Raw genomic sequence first — 12632 nt, 5'->3', positions numbered from 1 at the left:
TTCAGATAAAGGAAACAAACTGTAAGAAAAACAGCCTAGGACAATGCAGAGGGGAAAAAAGATCAAAAACCCAACCAAACAAAAGCTAAACAAGAACACAAAACCCAAAGATAGAATAAGGGGGGGAAAAAGACAAAACGAAGTGATTTTGCGTGCATACAATTCTGCCCAAGCATTACTTCATGACAAACAGAGTGGATCTCGTTTGCAAAGTCTAGAGCAAATAGGAAACCACTTCTCTGCTCTCCCCATCCTATAACCAAACCAGGAGAAGCAATCTGAGAAGTTCATCATCTCTGCAAACTCAAACTAGTTGATAGTTTTAAACCTCAGGAAAAGAAAAATGGACCAAGTTTATGAGGGAGTTAATCCTGATCCTTTAGTCACCTCTGCCATTTAGATCCCGTGTTCACTAAAGGCATTTGCCACCAGGCTCCAAATTAGCACTGATCCCTTTGAGTGAGGCCAGCAAGTTTGGACGTAGACCACTGCAAATTAAAACCAGGCGTCTGTGCCCCGAAGCAGCACAGACAGCCCTAAGCAGTTTAATGACATCTCTAAATAATTTTGACAGCAAAATTACTTATCCTGTGTCACCTTTACGCTGCCCTTGACACACCACTAACAAGATGATGTTGGTTTCCCTACTTCTATATATTTATTTCTCTGTCTTTCTTCCCCTGCTTCACTTTTCCTCAGCCCAGTAGGTTTTCCAGACCCGATGGAGCACAGTGCAACACACCAGGCAGGCAGCACGAGCTTCAGAGCTCATCCTGCATCTGCTGACTGAGCGTGTAAAACCTGCTCCCAAAGGGGCTGAGGGCTCAGAAACTGCCTCTCCCTACAGCAGAACCCACAGGAGAACACACAGCCACGGTGCCAGGAATGACATGCTGCCTCAGCTCTTCCAGGGAAGCAGCCTGTGGGACAAGGAAACCCCCTCTGCAGTCTTTAGGGAATCCCAGCAGGAGGAAACGTGTTCACGCCAAGCAGAATCCCTCACGCACGCCAACCTCAGCATAAATACCCTTTCACCCCTTTCAGAGAGGGTTAGCTTGGCCCTTACTCACAAACACTGAACTCACAGATGATCTTCCTCTGTCCTTCCACTGTGCAGAGCCTTTTGCATGAGTTTTCTCATCACTGCTCACTGGAACAGCAGAAATCTTCACCCCAGCTACAGCAAACCTCCCCCACCAGGAACTCCTTAAAACCCACTCTGAGATAAAATTATTTTCCTAAGCCACAGCTGCTTATACATCTCTGCTGTTCACTCACAAGACTGCAATCCAATTAATATTTTCCTTTCCAGAGGGTATTTAATAATCCACAAAATTAAATCCTTCAGTGTTGTGCTGGCACTCTCAGCACCATTGATCTGGGTTCATTTTGCCTCTGCATAAAATAATAACCGGTCATTTGACTGGAGCAGGACCCTTCTTCCACACCTCTGGCAGCGGACATCAGGCAATCACCACACTCCCCTGCCCGTGAGCAGAGGTTGAGGGCCCTTAGGAGTAACTTCCAGTACAGAATACATTGAGGAGCAGCACCTCTTGTATCCGCACCAATTCCCATTTCACACTGACAGTTGGGTGCTGTATGACCCAAGAGCAGTTGATGCTCCCGCTGCCCTCAGAGCTGAGGCTGAGGACACCAGCTCAGCACCTCTCCCCAGCACTGGATGGGACGTGTGAGTGTCTCACCCCATGTATGAACACAGCAGACCGTAGCTCCAGTCTCTCTCTGGAAGTGATGTAGGGCAGGTTTTGAATAAACGTTTGTTAAGCACTCAACTTGAACGTACAAGCTCTCAGTGCAACACACACACTCACTCTTAAGATCACCAGAGCGAAGGCCAATAAAAAAAACAACAAAAAAACCCCCCAACCCATGAACAAACAAAAACCCCCATCCAACCCAAAACCCTCCAACAAACGCTAACCTCAACTAAAATGTGCTGGATTAAAAGCAACAATCCAAATCAGCATGAAACCACAAATAAAAATCAACAGACTGTGCCAAATACCTTGGGGGGATGAAAAGGTTTATAAGTCTGCTTTACTGAGGGGCTTTTTCCACATTCATAAGGCAGCCCCCTGAGACACAAAGGCAGAGTTATGAAAACAGTCCCCTTCTCATAAACCCCAAGATTCTCCAGCTCCGAGCCGTAAGTTCACAGCAGCTCAGAAAGGAACCTAAATCTCATCTAGTCAGTTAAAAGTAAAATTTCAGATTTAAATCTGCCTCTACAGGCAGCCAACTAAATTATCCAGCACGCAAAGTCCTCCTCTCATTGGAAAGTTCTCTTCAAAGACCCACGTCCAGTGTGGGAGGCCCACCCTCATTTAGGGCCAGCTGCTGAATTTGGATCCCACAACACAGGGACCTACTTGGTAGCCCAGGGATCTCCTGATTCTCCCTGTTCTGGCTGTTCCTGGCCCAGGGATCTCCTGATTCCCACTGTTCATGGTTTTCCAGGCAAACTGCAGAGCAGCTGGGTGGCATCACTGGGAAGGGCAGTGAATGCCCCGCAGCCAGAACCCAACAGCACAAGCCACACAAAGGCACAGAGCAGGGACACAGAGCTGCCTTCCACCACTGCATCTCCAGAACAGGGAGACAGGAAAATGCTCAGAAATCTTAGGCTAAATAAAAGGGACTCTGCTGATTACTGGGGTTTTAAGTAAGCAGATATAGTTACTTTTTCCATCCTTGAGAAAGTCTTGGACTTAACCTCAGGGGCATCAAAGGAAAACAACAACGATGACAACGAAAAGCAATGAGCAGCAAATAAAAACAATCACATGTAAATCAAATCAAGAACAAAATACAGCCCCCAGTAAGCAAATTAATTACCATTGTTATTGACCAAGTTATGCACAATTACCATGTGCCCTGACATGCAACAAAGGAGACCGGATTAGGAAAAAACCAGCTATTCCATCATGATTTTTGTTGTTTGAATACAGCCATATCACGACAGCTTTTTAAAAGCTTGTTTTTCCCTCTTTACTTGTGACCTGAGCCTCAAACTCCAACACAGGTCTACCTTTCAAACAGACACCCTGTCCAGGAAAAGATGAGAAAAGAGGATGAAGGAGCAGCCAGTGTCCAGCCCCAACACGCTGTCAGAAGCAGCACGGCTACTATGACAAACACAGCGAGGGTCACACTCTCTCTGATAAGGGAAACAAAGTATATCTACTATAAGGAAAATGCCTGTGTTACATGGGATATGTGATGCTAGACTTTGAAAATCCAAGATATTTTGGTTTAGCAGTGAAGATGTTCCCACTCTTCTCAAGACCATTAAGCTTCCCCCTCCCTCTGCCTAAAAAGACCGCTGCCAGTGAGCACACTGTCAAGACCAGCCCTGGCTGTGGGTTTGAAAGTGGAGATGGAGAGAATGCTTGGGTGGTATTTGGAGCACAGAGGGAAGTTTGACAGGGACAGAGGGAACGCCATAGTGAATGGGTTCCACCAGAATAGACTGGAATCCACACAGGGCTCCCAACAACATGAACGGTGCCCAGAACTGACAAGTTTAAATGTGGGGTAAGATCCCTGTTCACATCTGACAACTTACTTTGTGAACACTTGGCATCCTGTGCCTCTGAAACCTTGAAGGCGCTGAGACCTGTGTCATTACTCCCCTCCAGATCTGAGAAACCTCGGGTGTAAAGGCCAGGGTACAAAGAAAAGGGGGCAGGAAAATCAGAGGCACGGCCACTCTCCAGAAGGACACGGGGTCTGGGGGACACGCAGCGCCCCGTTCCCCATCTCTGAGGGGCTGGGATGAAAAGCAGACAGCGCTGTGCCATGCAGGCACCGCTTCCCCGCCAAAGCCTGTGCTATGCTGCCTGCACACCCGACCTGCGAAGGATGCCTCTCCCCTTCCAGCCCCAAAGTGGCACCGGGGGTGCTTTCCCCAGCCCCCCCAGGAAGCCTCCTGCGCTCCTCCATTCCCGGGGGTCCGTCCTGTATCCCCTCCCCAAGCTCGGAGCGGCCCAGAGGGGCCCTCCTGCATCCCCCTGCCTTCCCCCCGGGGCCGGCAACGGGTTCCCCCCCCCCATCGCCCCCCGGCCCGCTCCGCTCCCCGGCGGCCCCGCCGCTGATTGATGGATGCCGGCGCGGGGGCGGCCGCGGCCCGGGGGAGGAGGCGCCAGGGCGGCCGGCGCGACGCGGCTGCTCCCCCTCCGCCTCGCAGGAAACCGGCGGTCGGTGGCGGAGCTGGCCCCGGCGCCGGCCGCTGTCTGCAGCTGCAGCAAACGAGCTGCGACGGGGCGGCGGGGGGCGGCGGAGCCGGGCGCGGCGGGGGCCGGGCGCCGCTTTCCCCGGCCGCCGCGGGGGCGCCCCCGGCACTGCCGGCACCGCGGCCGGGGGGAGCGGGCGGGCGGGAGCGGCGCGACGCCAGCCCCGGAGGGCCGGGGGCGGCTGCCCGGCTGCTTCGGTGCTCGCTGCGGTGGGGAGAAGGGGGGGCTGGGAAGGGGGGCGGGAGGGGGGTCGCGTCCCGCCCGCCGGGCTCGGTTTACTGCGGGACCCGGCCCGGCTGGACGCGGAGCGGACGCGGGGAGTTTGTGCGAGCCTCGGCTCTGGCTCCTCGGAGCTTTTCCAAGCCGGGTCTGAGGCACGATGCAATTTCCTCTCCAGATCAATCCCTCTTCTCCCCAACCCCGCAAGAGACCCAGGCTGGGCCTCGGAACAGTCGCTGCTGTTGATTAAAGCCCCTGACACGACCAGCTGCCCGGGCAGGGGTGGCTGGGCTGGATAAATTGGATGCAACCTTTCCCGAAGGAAGAGCTGGGCTGGGTCCTTGGGAGCACTTCCTTTTCTCCCTGCAGTTAACAGACAGGGAAGATGCAGATGCCTACAGGCTCCTGACTTGTCCTTTTACAAATTCCCGCTGTCCAAGGACTGATTTTGGATGGGAAGAACCAGCTCCCCATCTCCATAACCCCCTCCGGTGATGATGCAGTAGCACAAGGGCCCTGGTGCTGCAAGTCTAGAGACATACCTACACTGGAATAAAAAGCATCTCTACACTGGAGGGGAGACAGCCCTTTGATCTCAGCAGCGCTTAAATTAATGATCACTAAATAGGGAAAGATAAACTGTGGCCATTTTTTCATCCTGCTCCTCGTGTAACTGTTCTGGATGTGCAGTGTATGTAGCTATGACAAGGCACCACCAAGAGATCTCAGGTTCAAGATGGGAAATGGCTGTTTGGTCAGGTGTCGGCTCTAAAAGCACAGAAAATGCAGTAAGCACCAAGAGACAGTTCTGGTAACAGCTCTCCTTGGGGTTCCTCCTTGCCATGCAATTTCTGACATGCAAACCCCTAACACCTGGGGAAGCGGCAGGAGGCAAGTCCAGAAGGATCTATTTCTCCTTTCCCAAACCCAAACTCTCTTTTCCTCTATCTGAACTCCTCAAATTCCATTCTATGTTGAAAGATACTTGTTTCACACAGAGCTGCCTTCCCACCTGGACACCCATAGCATCCCTGTGCAACTCCTACAAACGTTGGTGCTTGGAAGTGCAGCGTGTCACCCTGGCTACCACCTAAAGCAACTTGGTACCCAGAAAGTGACCAGCAGACAGTGTCACCTGGTCAGACACTTCTCAACACCACCAGCAACTGTGGCATTTCACTTCGGTCTGCAGATCACTGCTTTGTTGACCTCCAATCCACGTGATCAGTAACTAAACCATATGCAAACCCCAAAACTGGAGAAAGCTTATTCCACCACATCACACATTGCCCTGTAAACCCAGAGGAACAACACCAGGGTCGGAAAAGCCAGGTTTGCTGGGTCTAAAATACCACAGTGATGCTGCAATGTAACTAGCACTGGTAACCTCGATGGGCAGTTACTCCTTTGGTATGGACTGCTGCTACACAGACAGACACAAGAGACTCCTATCCCTGAGACAGCATCTTCACACTAATTTATGGCACTGTTGATTATTGCTCTAAGCCCCTTGTGAACGTGTATATTTGTATACATAAGCACACAGGCATACATCTAGAGATAAACACTACCCAGGAAACAAATGAAATTCACAATTCAGTTTGTCATGCAGGATCACAAAGATACTGCCTGTGAAAAGGGACTGTCCACTGGATCTCATATAAACAATACAAGAAAAAAAGGTTGATTTCAGTGGATAAAAGTACATAAATTTCCAGCTGCATCTGTTTCCACAGTGCTGCTGGCAATGTTTTAAGTCTTGATGCTTTTTTCAGACCGAGACCTTCTTTAGTTCCACAAACCAACAGCTTTGCCATCCCGTTTAGATGTTTTGGTATTTTATGGGTATTTTTACACACAGTGAACTGTTTCTAATGCCTTGGTTTAGTACCATTTCTGTAGCTTTTTATTTATAGCATCAACATTTTTCTCATGAAAATGTTGATGTCACATAGATTGTGCAAGTCTCGGAATAAAGGCAGGCAGCAGAAAACACAAGGAACTCAAAAGCTGGGCAGATCTATAAAAGCTCTAACTGTGATCTATGACATGAATGTCATAAAAGTTGTAAGCATTAAGATGAACTTGTTCCTCCTTCAGTTTACCTGAGAAAAATCACTACTGGTTTGTAAACTGTGGCTGCTCTGACTCTAACACGGGGGTACAATTATAATTCCCTTTTCCTTTATTTACCCACTTTACACCTCTGCATAACAGGGAAAAATGAAGGGGTGAGGACAGGGAAGAGGCTGCTGAACGATTTGCTGTTTGCATATAGACAGGTCTCCCTGAAAGCCATGCAGTCACACCGTATGTAGCATCCTTTAGGTCAAACACTGCTCTTCCCATCTGCTCTGTTTGCAAACTCCTCTCCTGCAAGCTTTTAACTGGACTGCAGGTACACTCTCAGTGCTCTGGCAAAAACTCAGTGCCTGACAGTTCCTAGCCCTCACAGATCATGGTTTTATAATCAGAGAAGCTAAGGGGTCTTTTTCAAGGGAAGGAGGCGGAGGACAGGGGAGATGTCTTAACTAAAGCACATAGTTTAACAATAATCTTACCACTGGAGACGAAATTCGACACCCAGGGCAATCACAGATTGGAGGATGTACCTGTAAGATTCCTTTGGACATAAGAGTCTTCAAACTTTTCCCTGGATGCAGAGGAGAATAAAAAGAAGAAGGAGAAGAAGAAAAAGGATCAGCACCTTTATAAAAGGAAAGTATTTAGGGAAGGGGTGGGGGGTGAGGCACGCGTCTCCTTCCATACCAACAGCCCTCCCCTTGCCTGCCTGCCTACCAGCACCCACCCCCCACCCCCGCCTGCCCCTTCATCGAACTTCCTCCCCTGCAGACAGCCGTGGGAAGGAGCACCGGCGCAGCTCTCGCTAGCCCCTGCCTACCCTCGGTACCACCGTTCCCGCAGCCTGGAGAGAGCCGAGGCAGAAGGCGCGCCCGGGCGCAGCGGCCAACCCGCGCAACCTGCGCGCATCCCCGCGCGGGGTTCCGCGCCGCCCACGCCGCCCGCGCAGCCAGCCCCAAGCCGGGGGACGGCCGTGAGAGCGGGGCAGCCCGCTCGGCGCTTCTCCCCCCCTGCTCCTCCGTCCCTTGCACCTCGGTCCTCCTGACTCACCCCAGAGGAATTGAGATTTCCTGAAGGCAGCCAGGAGCCCGGTAATAAAAGAAACAGAAGAGATGAGTGGAGTAATGACAATTAGCGCGGCCCCCGAAGTTATTCCCCTTTTCTCTGGTGATCAATAAACAAGGCGAGGTGTCAGTCACCTCCTAATAGCTCCTCAGACCCCCGGGCTGACACCTCCGGCTCTCAGCTAATTACGTGCCGCATCGGCTCTCCTCCTCCCCCGCTCCCCCCCCTCCCCGCTGCCCCCGGCCCCTGCTCCTCCAGCCCGCAGGGCCAGCCCGGGTCCCCGTCCCCCCCCCCGCTCTCCACCTGCCGCCCGCACCAGCAGCTCCGCCGCGCCAGCCCCGGTGCCGGGACTGCGGCGCTGGCTCGGGCTGCACCGCGGGCGGGAGGGGAGGGGATGGAGGCAGGGCAGGCTCCCGTCAGCAGCCGCCAGCGCCGCGGAGGTCCCGCGCCACCCAGCTGCGAGAGGAACACCCCCCCACACTCCCCCCCGCACCCCCCCCCCCCCTCCGCCCCGCCCGCCGCCCCGCCGGTGCCTGTCCTCACCCGGCGCGACGGGGCTGCGCACTGCCGCTCCCCGCGGCGCCGCGGCTCTGCCCGCCGCCGCCGGCTCCGCGGCTGGCCGCCCCCCGCGGAGCACAGTCGCGGAGGAAAGGGGGGGGGGCGGGGAGAGGGGGAGATTAGGGGTGCGCTAACCCCGCACCCCGCAATTCGCCTGGTGTTCAAACCTCCGCCCGCGCGAAATGAAACTTCTCTCCAGAAGACAGGCGCCCCCCCCGCCTCTTCCTCTCTCCCATCCCCCCCGCCCCCCATTCCCACCCACCCCAAAGCAACTGTTCCCAAATCGCTCGGAAAAACTTCGCCATTCTCTGGAAAAACCGGTATCGGGGCGCTCGGTGAGGGGATCCGGTAGAGAGGGACCGGGGGTGAGCGGGGGAGGGGGGGACACGGCCACAGGAGATCAGGTCCTGAGCTCTCCCCCGGTAGAATGCTAATAGGCAGTAAGCCCCCCCCTCGGATCCTGCTCCCAAAGCATGGGGGCGAGCGGGAGGATGCGAAGGAAGAGCAGAGCAGCGTGGGGACCCCGGCACAAGCCGGCACAGCGCCTTTACCTTTGTGCCTGATGCTGCGCTTCCAGTCCTTGGCCGTCTCCCTGCCGCTGACAAACTGGAACTCGTTGGGGGTGAGCCACTCTCCCCGGTACCGGATAGAGGGTCCTTTGCTCCCCTGGCACAACTTATTGATGTAGAGCAGCGCCTTGTTCTCCCCGCACTCCACCTCGATGCAAGGCTCTCCGTTGTCAAAGAAGGGCTGGAAATCCGGGATGGAGGAAAACCTCTCCAGCATCAGGTCCTCGGGGAGGTGGTGGGGGTGGTGAGGGTGGTGGGGGTGGGGGTGGTGGGTCTCGTGGAAGCCCAGGTACGCGCGGTGGGCAAAGATCTGGTCGTAAGCCGGAGGGTGCGGGGTTACCACCGGAATGGCAGCGGCGGCCAGAGGGGCGAGATAGTCAGGTAAGGTTTCCATGGGCTGGTTAAAGGCTGCCAGGGCCATCTCTTCCCTGTCAAGTCGCTCCTTCTTGATAGCAGGCATGGTGCTGCTGCGCTCCCCGTGCGCCCTCGTCTCTCCAAAGCACAGTGGCTCTAATGTCTCCGGTTCAACTTGCCCCCGCTCTGGCTGGAGTTTGGATGAAATGCGCCAGCAGCAGCAGCAGCAGCAACACAAGCACCTTTGGCGCTCGGGTGCCGGAGGTGGCTGGTATCCCCCGGAGCAGCCCGCTAACAAATCTCCTGGGCTGGCTCCCCAGCAGAGCTGTCTGGGATCCCTCTCCCACGGAGAAGCTAATGTACCGTAGACCCGGGAGCTGCTGTGTGGCTCGCAGATCTGCCCCTCCGGACTAATACCTGACATCTCGGAGAGGTCTCTGCTGCCGTAGACATTATTTTGGTTTAAAAAAAAAAAAAAAAAGAGGAAAAAAAAAGCAAAAAAAAAAAAGCTTATTGATTCCCCTAGATCGACCCACCTTCTCACCAGGCTGGAGGGTTCCCCGCCGCCCACCCAGCCCCCTTTCACCCTCCCTCCCCCCCCCCCCTTCCTTTAAACTGACACCTGGTTTATTTATTTATATGCAATAATTAAAATTAAACGCTGCGCCCCCGCCGCCGCTCCGTCAACCCCTCCCCTCCGCCGCCGGGCGCAGGGAGGACGGAACCCCCGGCCGGTTGCCGGCTCTGCCTTCCCTGCTCTACCCGCGGGGCTCCCGGCACCCGGGCGGAGAAGTTTCCCGGGGGCCGCCCACCTTCACCTGCAAAGTGCAGACTCGCCCCGCTCCCACCGCAGGCTTTACGATCACCGCGCGCTGGGATTTAATTTCCACTCCTGCACGAGATTTTAAAAAACAGGGTGTTACGTTACATACATCTACGCGCGTGTATCTCTCTCTCTATCTGTCTATAAATATACACACACAGAGACACGCACAGAGACACGCAGACACGAGTCACAGCCCCCCGGCACCACATGCGCTCCCTGCGCCAGTGCCCCCAGCCCCTCGCTACGTGGGGGCTACTGGGATGGGTTCCCCTCCGAGCCGGGACAGACACATATCGATCTGTGCTCAGAAGTCACAGTGTAGTTCAGAGACTCTGACCAAACAAGATTTCCCTCCGCCGCCACCGCCGCCGCCGCTTCTCTAACTTGGCCCATTTAAACAGCAGAGGCGCTTTGCGAGCGCCGCGCCGGCGGCGGCGGGGAGAGGGGGTGAGCGACGGACGGCGGGGCCAGCGCCGCGGCCGCGCCAGGAGCTGGCGGGGCGGCCCGGGGGGCTGCAGCGGGGAGGGGGACCCGGGGGGCTGCAGCGGGGGGGGACCCGGGGGGGCTGGGTGCCCGTCCCGCCGGATCCCTGGTGCGCTCCCCTGCAGGAACACTTAGCGAGAGTCTGCTTGGCGAGACTCCGGTTGGGAGCAGCTACACCTGGAGAAGGCAGGTTGGATGGAGCCTTCTCTTTTCCCATGCAGGGATGTAGCAAGACTTAGGAGACCCCGTATAAATTCGTTTTCCATTACGAGTTGTGGCAGACATGGCTGAAGGTCCATGTCATACTGTCCCAAGAGGACAACACAGCCCAAAATTAAGGTGTATAGATTTTTCACATCAAGATGGAGTTCCCTACCTTTGGATGCTAAGTAGGATCAGCTGTGCAGGAAGAATCCTACCTAGAAAAGAAATAAAAATACATTATCCCCACAAACATAGTACAAGAAATGTATCCCACAGTTGGGATATCCACAGTTCTGCCAAGGTGGCAGAACAGAGTTCTGCAGGAGTTTTGTCTCAGAGTTCCCAGAACAACCACCAGAAGTTCTTAGCTTTGTCCCAAGGTGTGCCTCATGCTTTCTCACAGAGGGAGGTGGGGGAAAGTTGGACTTATCTTCCAGACAGTAGGAAATGGATTTGGTGGTGTGGCAATCAGCCATTGGCAGAGTTGGCTCAGAGTTTCTGAGCAGTGATAGCCCCTGCCACTTCAGCATCATCCCTCAGATCACCTCAGACCTTTTCCAGAGATGGAGAAAGAAGTTGCTAGCACCTTATTTTTTTTTTTTTTTTTTTGAGGAAGCTGCTTCTAGCTTCATTTACTGGTGGAGAAACTGAAGCATAAAAAGGCTGAGATCCAGAACATGAGCACTGTACCCACGCTGGGGCTGTGCAGCTGCTCGGTCCCGCTATGAGTAAATATAGGCTCATGAGTTCCCATTTGTGCACCAAGTGATTTGCCTGAGATCTTACAGGTGTTATTTTCTGCCCCCTTTAGCTCTCAGCTGAGAGGTACCCCCCCTCTACGAACTGTCCACTGATGGACAACTGTGGAACAAGCTATTGCTTCATACCAGTAATGGGGAAGGAAACTGCCTCTTTGGGGTTCAGCAGATCTGGGAATGGAATCTAAGCCCCAAACCTGTTTTCTCTTAGCACTACTTGACCATGATCCTTGGTTCTTGCCTATTTAGTCTCAAGACATGCAAGCTCTGGGAGCCATCCCTGCTTCTTGCTCTAATGAAGGAGGCAGATATACATACCCATCAAACCCTCTCATTTAGGCTTTCAGGCTTAGGCTCTTATTCTTAATGCTTCTGATTGCTCAAGATGACAGGGGGAAAATCACTTTCTATTATCACCTAATGAACCAAGGAAAATGCTTGGAAGAGGCTCTGGGAGACACAGGCTTTCTCTGTGAAAGCATCTAAGAGAATCCTGGATGGAGGTCAGGTGAGAAGACCATACAGTGGGAACTGCTCACTCTTGCACACACACAGAAAACCTTCGTGCCTGGTACACCTAGAACAGCACTGAGCTCTCAGCAACAGCTTGAGAACTACTTCCAACTTCCTTTGACCCCATCTGCTTTGTAACTTGGCTTCATGGGACTGATTTCACTTTTTAAAGGGAGGGAGTATTTTTTTCAAAACCTTATTTCTTTTTTATAACCATAAAGGTCACTATTCTTCTTCCACCTCTGTTCCTAATGGCAACTTTTTCTCCAAGTGTAAAGAGAGTTTGGCCGCAGTCTTCTCCAAAGACAAGTCTCCATGCTTCCTCCAGGAGGGGTCACAGGAGAGCAGAACAAGAATGGCCTTCATCCTCTAGCACCAAATCCTCCTGTAGACTTCTCAGATCTTCTCAGATCTCTGGTTTGGATGCCCCCTCAAACAGCTGTAATTAAATCTTTCCTAACCTTTTTATCTTCTATTTTAAAGGTGACTTGCCCCTGCACGCCAGCCTAGTTCTCTTTACCTCTAAAGAGACTGGTCCAAGCTCATAAATGAAGTGAATATGCTGAGTCTTCATTCTAGAGGGGCAGCATCTACCTGGCTGTGTTTCATTCCTGGAAAAACCAGGCACTCTGTGACAGTCATGGTACAGGTGCATCAGCCAAGCTGTGTAGAGGTCCAGCACTGGAAGATTAGGACTTCATGATGGTGGCTCATCATGAGGTTCATGACTTGGACCAGGCAGGGT

At 53.5% G+C, this 12632-nt stretch overlaps 1 protein-coding gene across 1 annotated transcript in view; it reads right to left on the bottom strand.

Annotated features, from left to right (window-relative positions):
- Positions 1 to 9527, bottom strand: part of SAMD11 (sterile alpha motif domain containing 11) — a gene marked incomplete at its 5' end in the record, with an annotated part of 117522 nt that extends 107995 nt beyond the window's left edge. Inside the window, 2 exons of the mRNA XM_084274723.1 lie at positions 7037 to 7128; positions 8732 to 9527. Of these exons, the coding sequence (XP_084130849.1) occupies positions 7037 to 7128; positions 8732 to 9527 (888 nt within the window). The remainder of the gene's footprint in view (positions 1 to 7036; positions 7129 to 8731) is intronic.
- Positions 9528 to 12632: the final 3105 nt, after the last annotated feature.

Source organism: Gallinula chloropus (genome assembly GCF_964237585.1).
Source record: "Gallinula chloropus genome assembly, chromosome: 23".
Taxonomy (NCBI): domain Eukaryota; kingdom Metazoa; phylum Chordata; class Aves; order Gruiformes; family Rallidae; genus Gallinula; species Gallinula chloropus.
The sequence above is the reverse complement of the archived record's forward strand: the minus strand, read 5'-3'. Positions and strand labels throughout refer to the sequence as shown.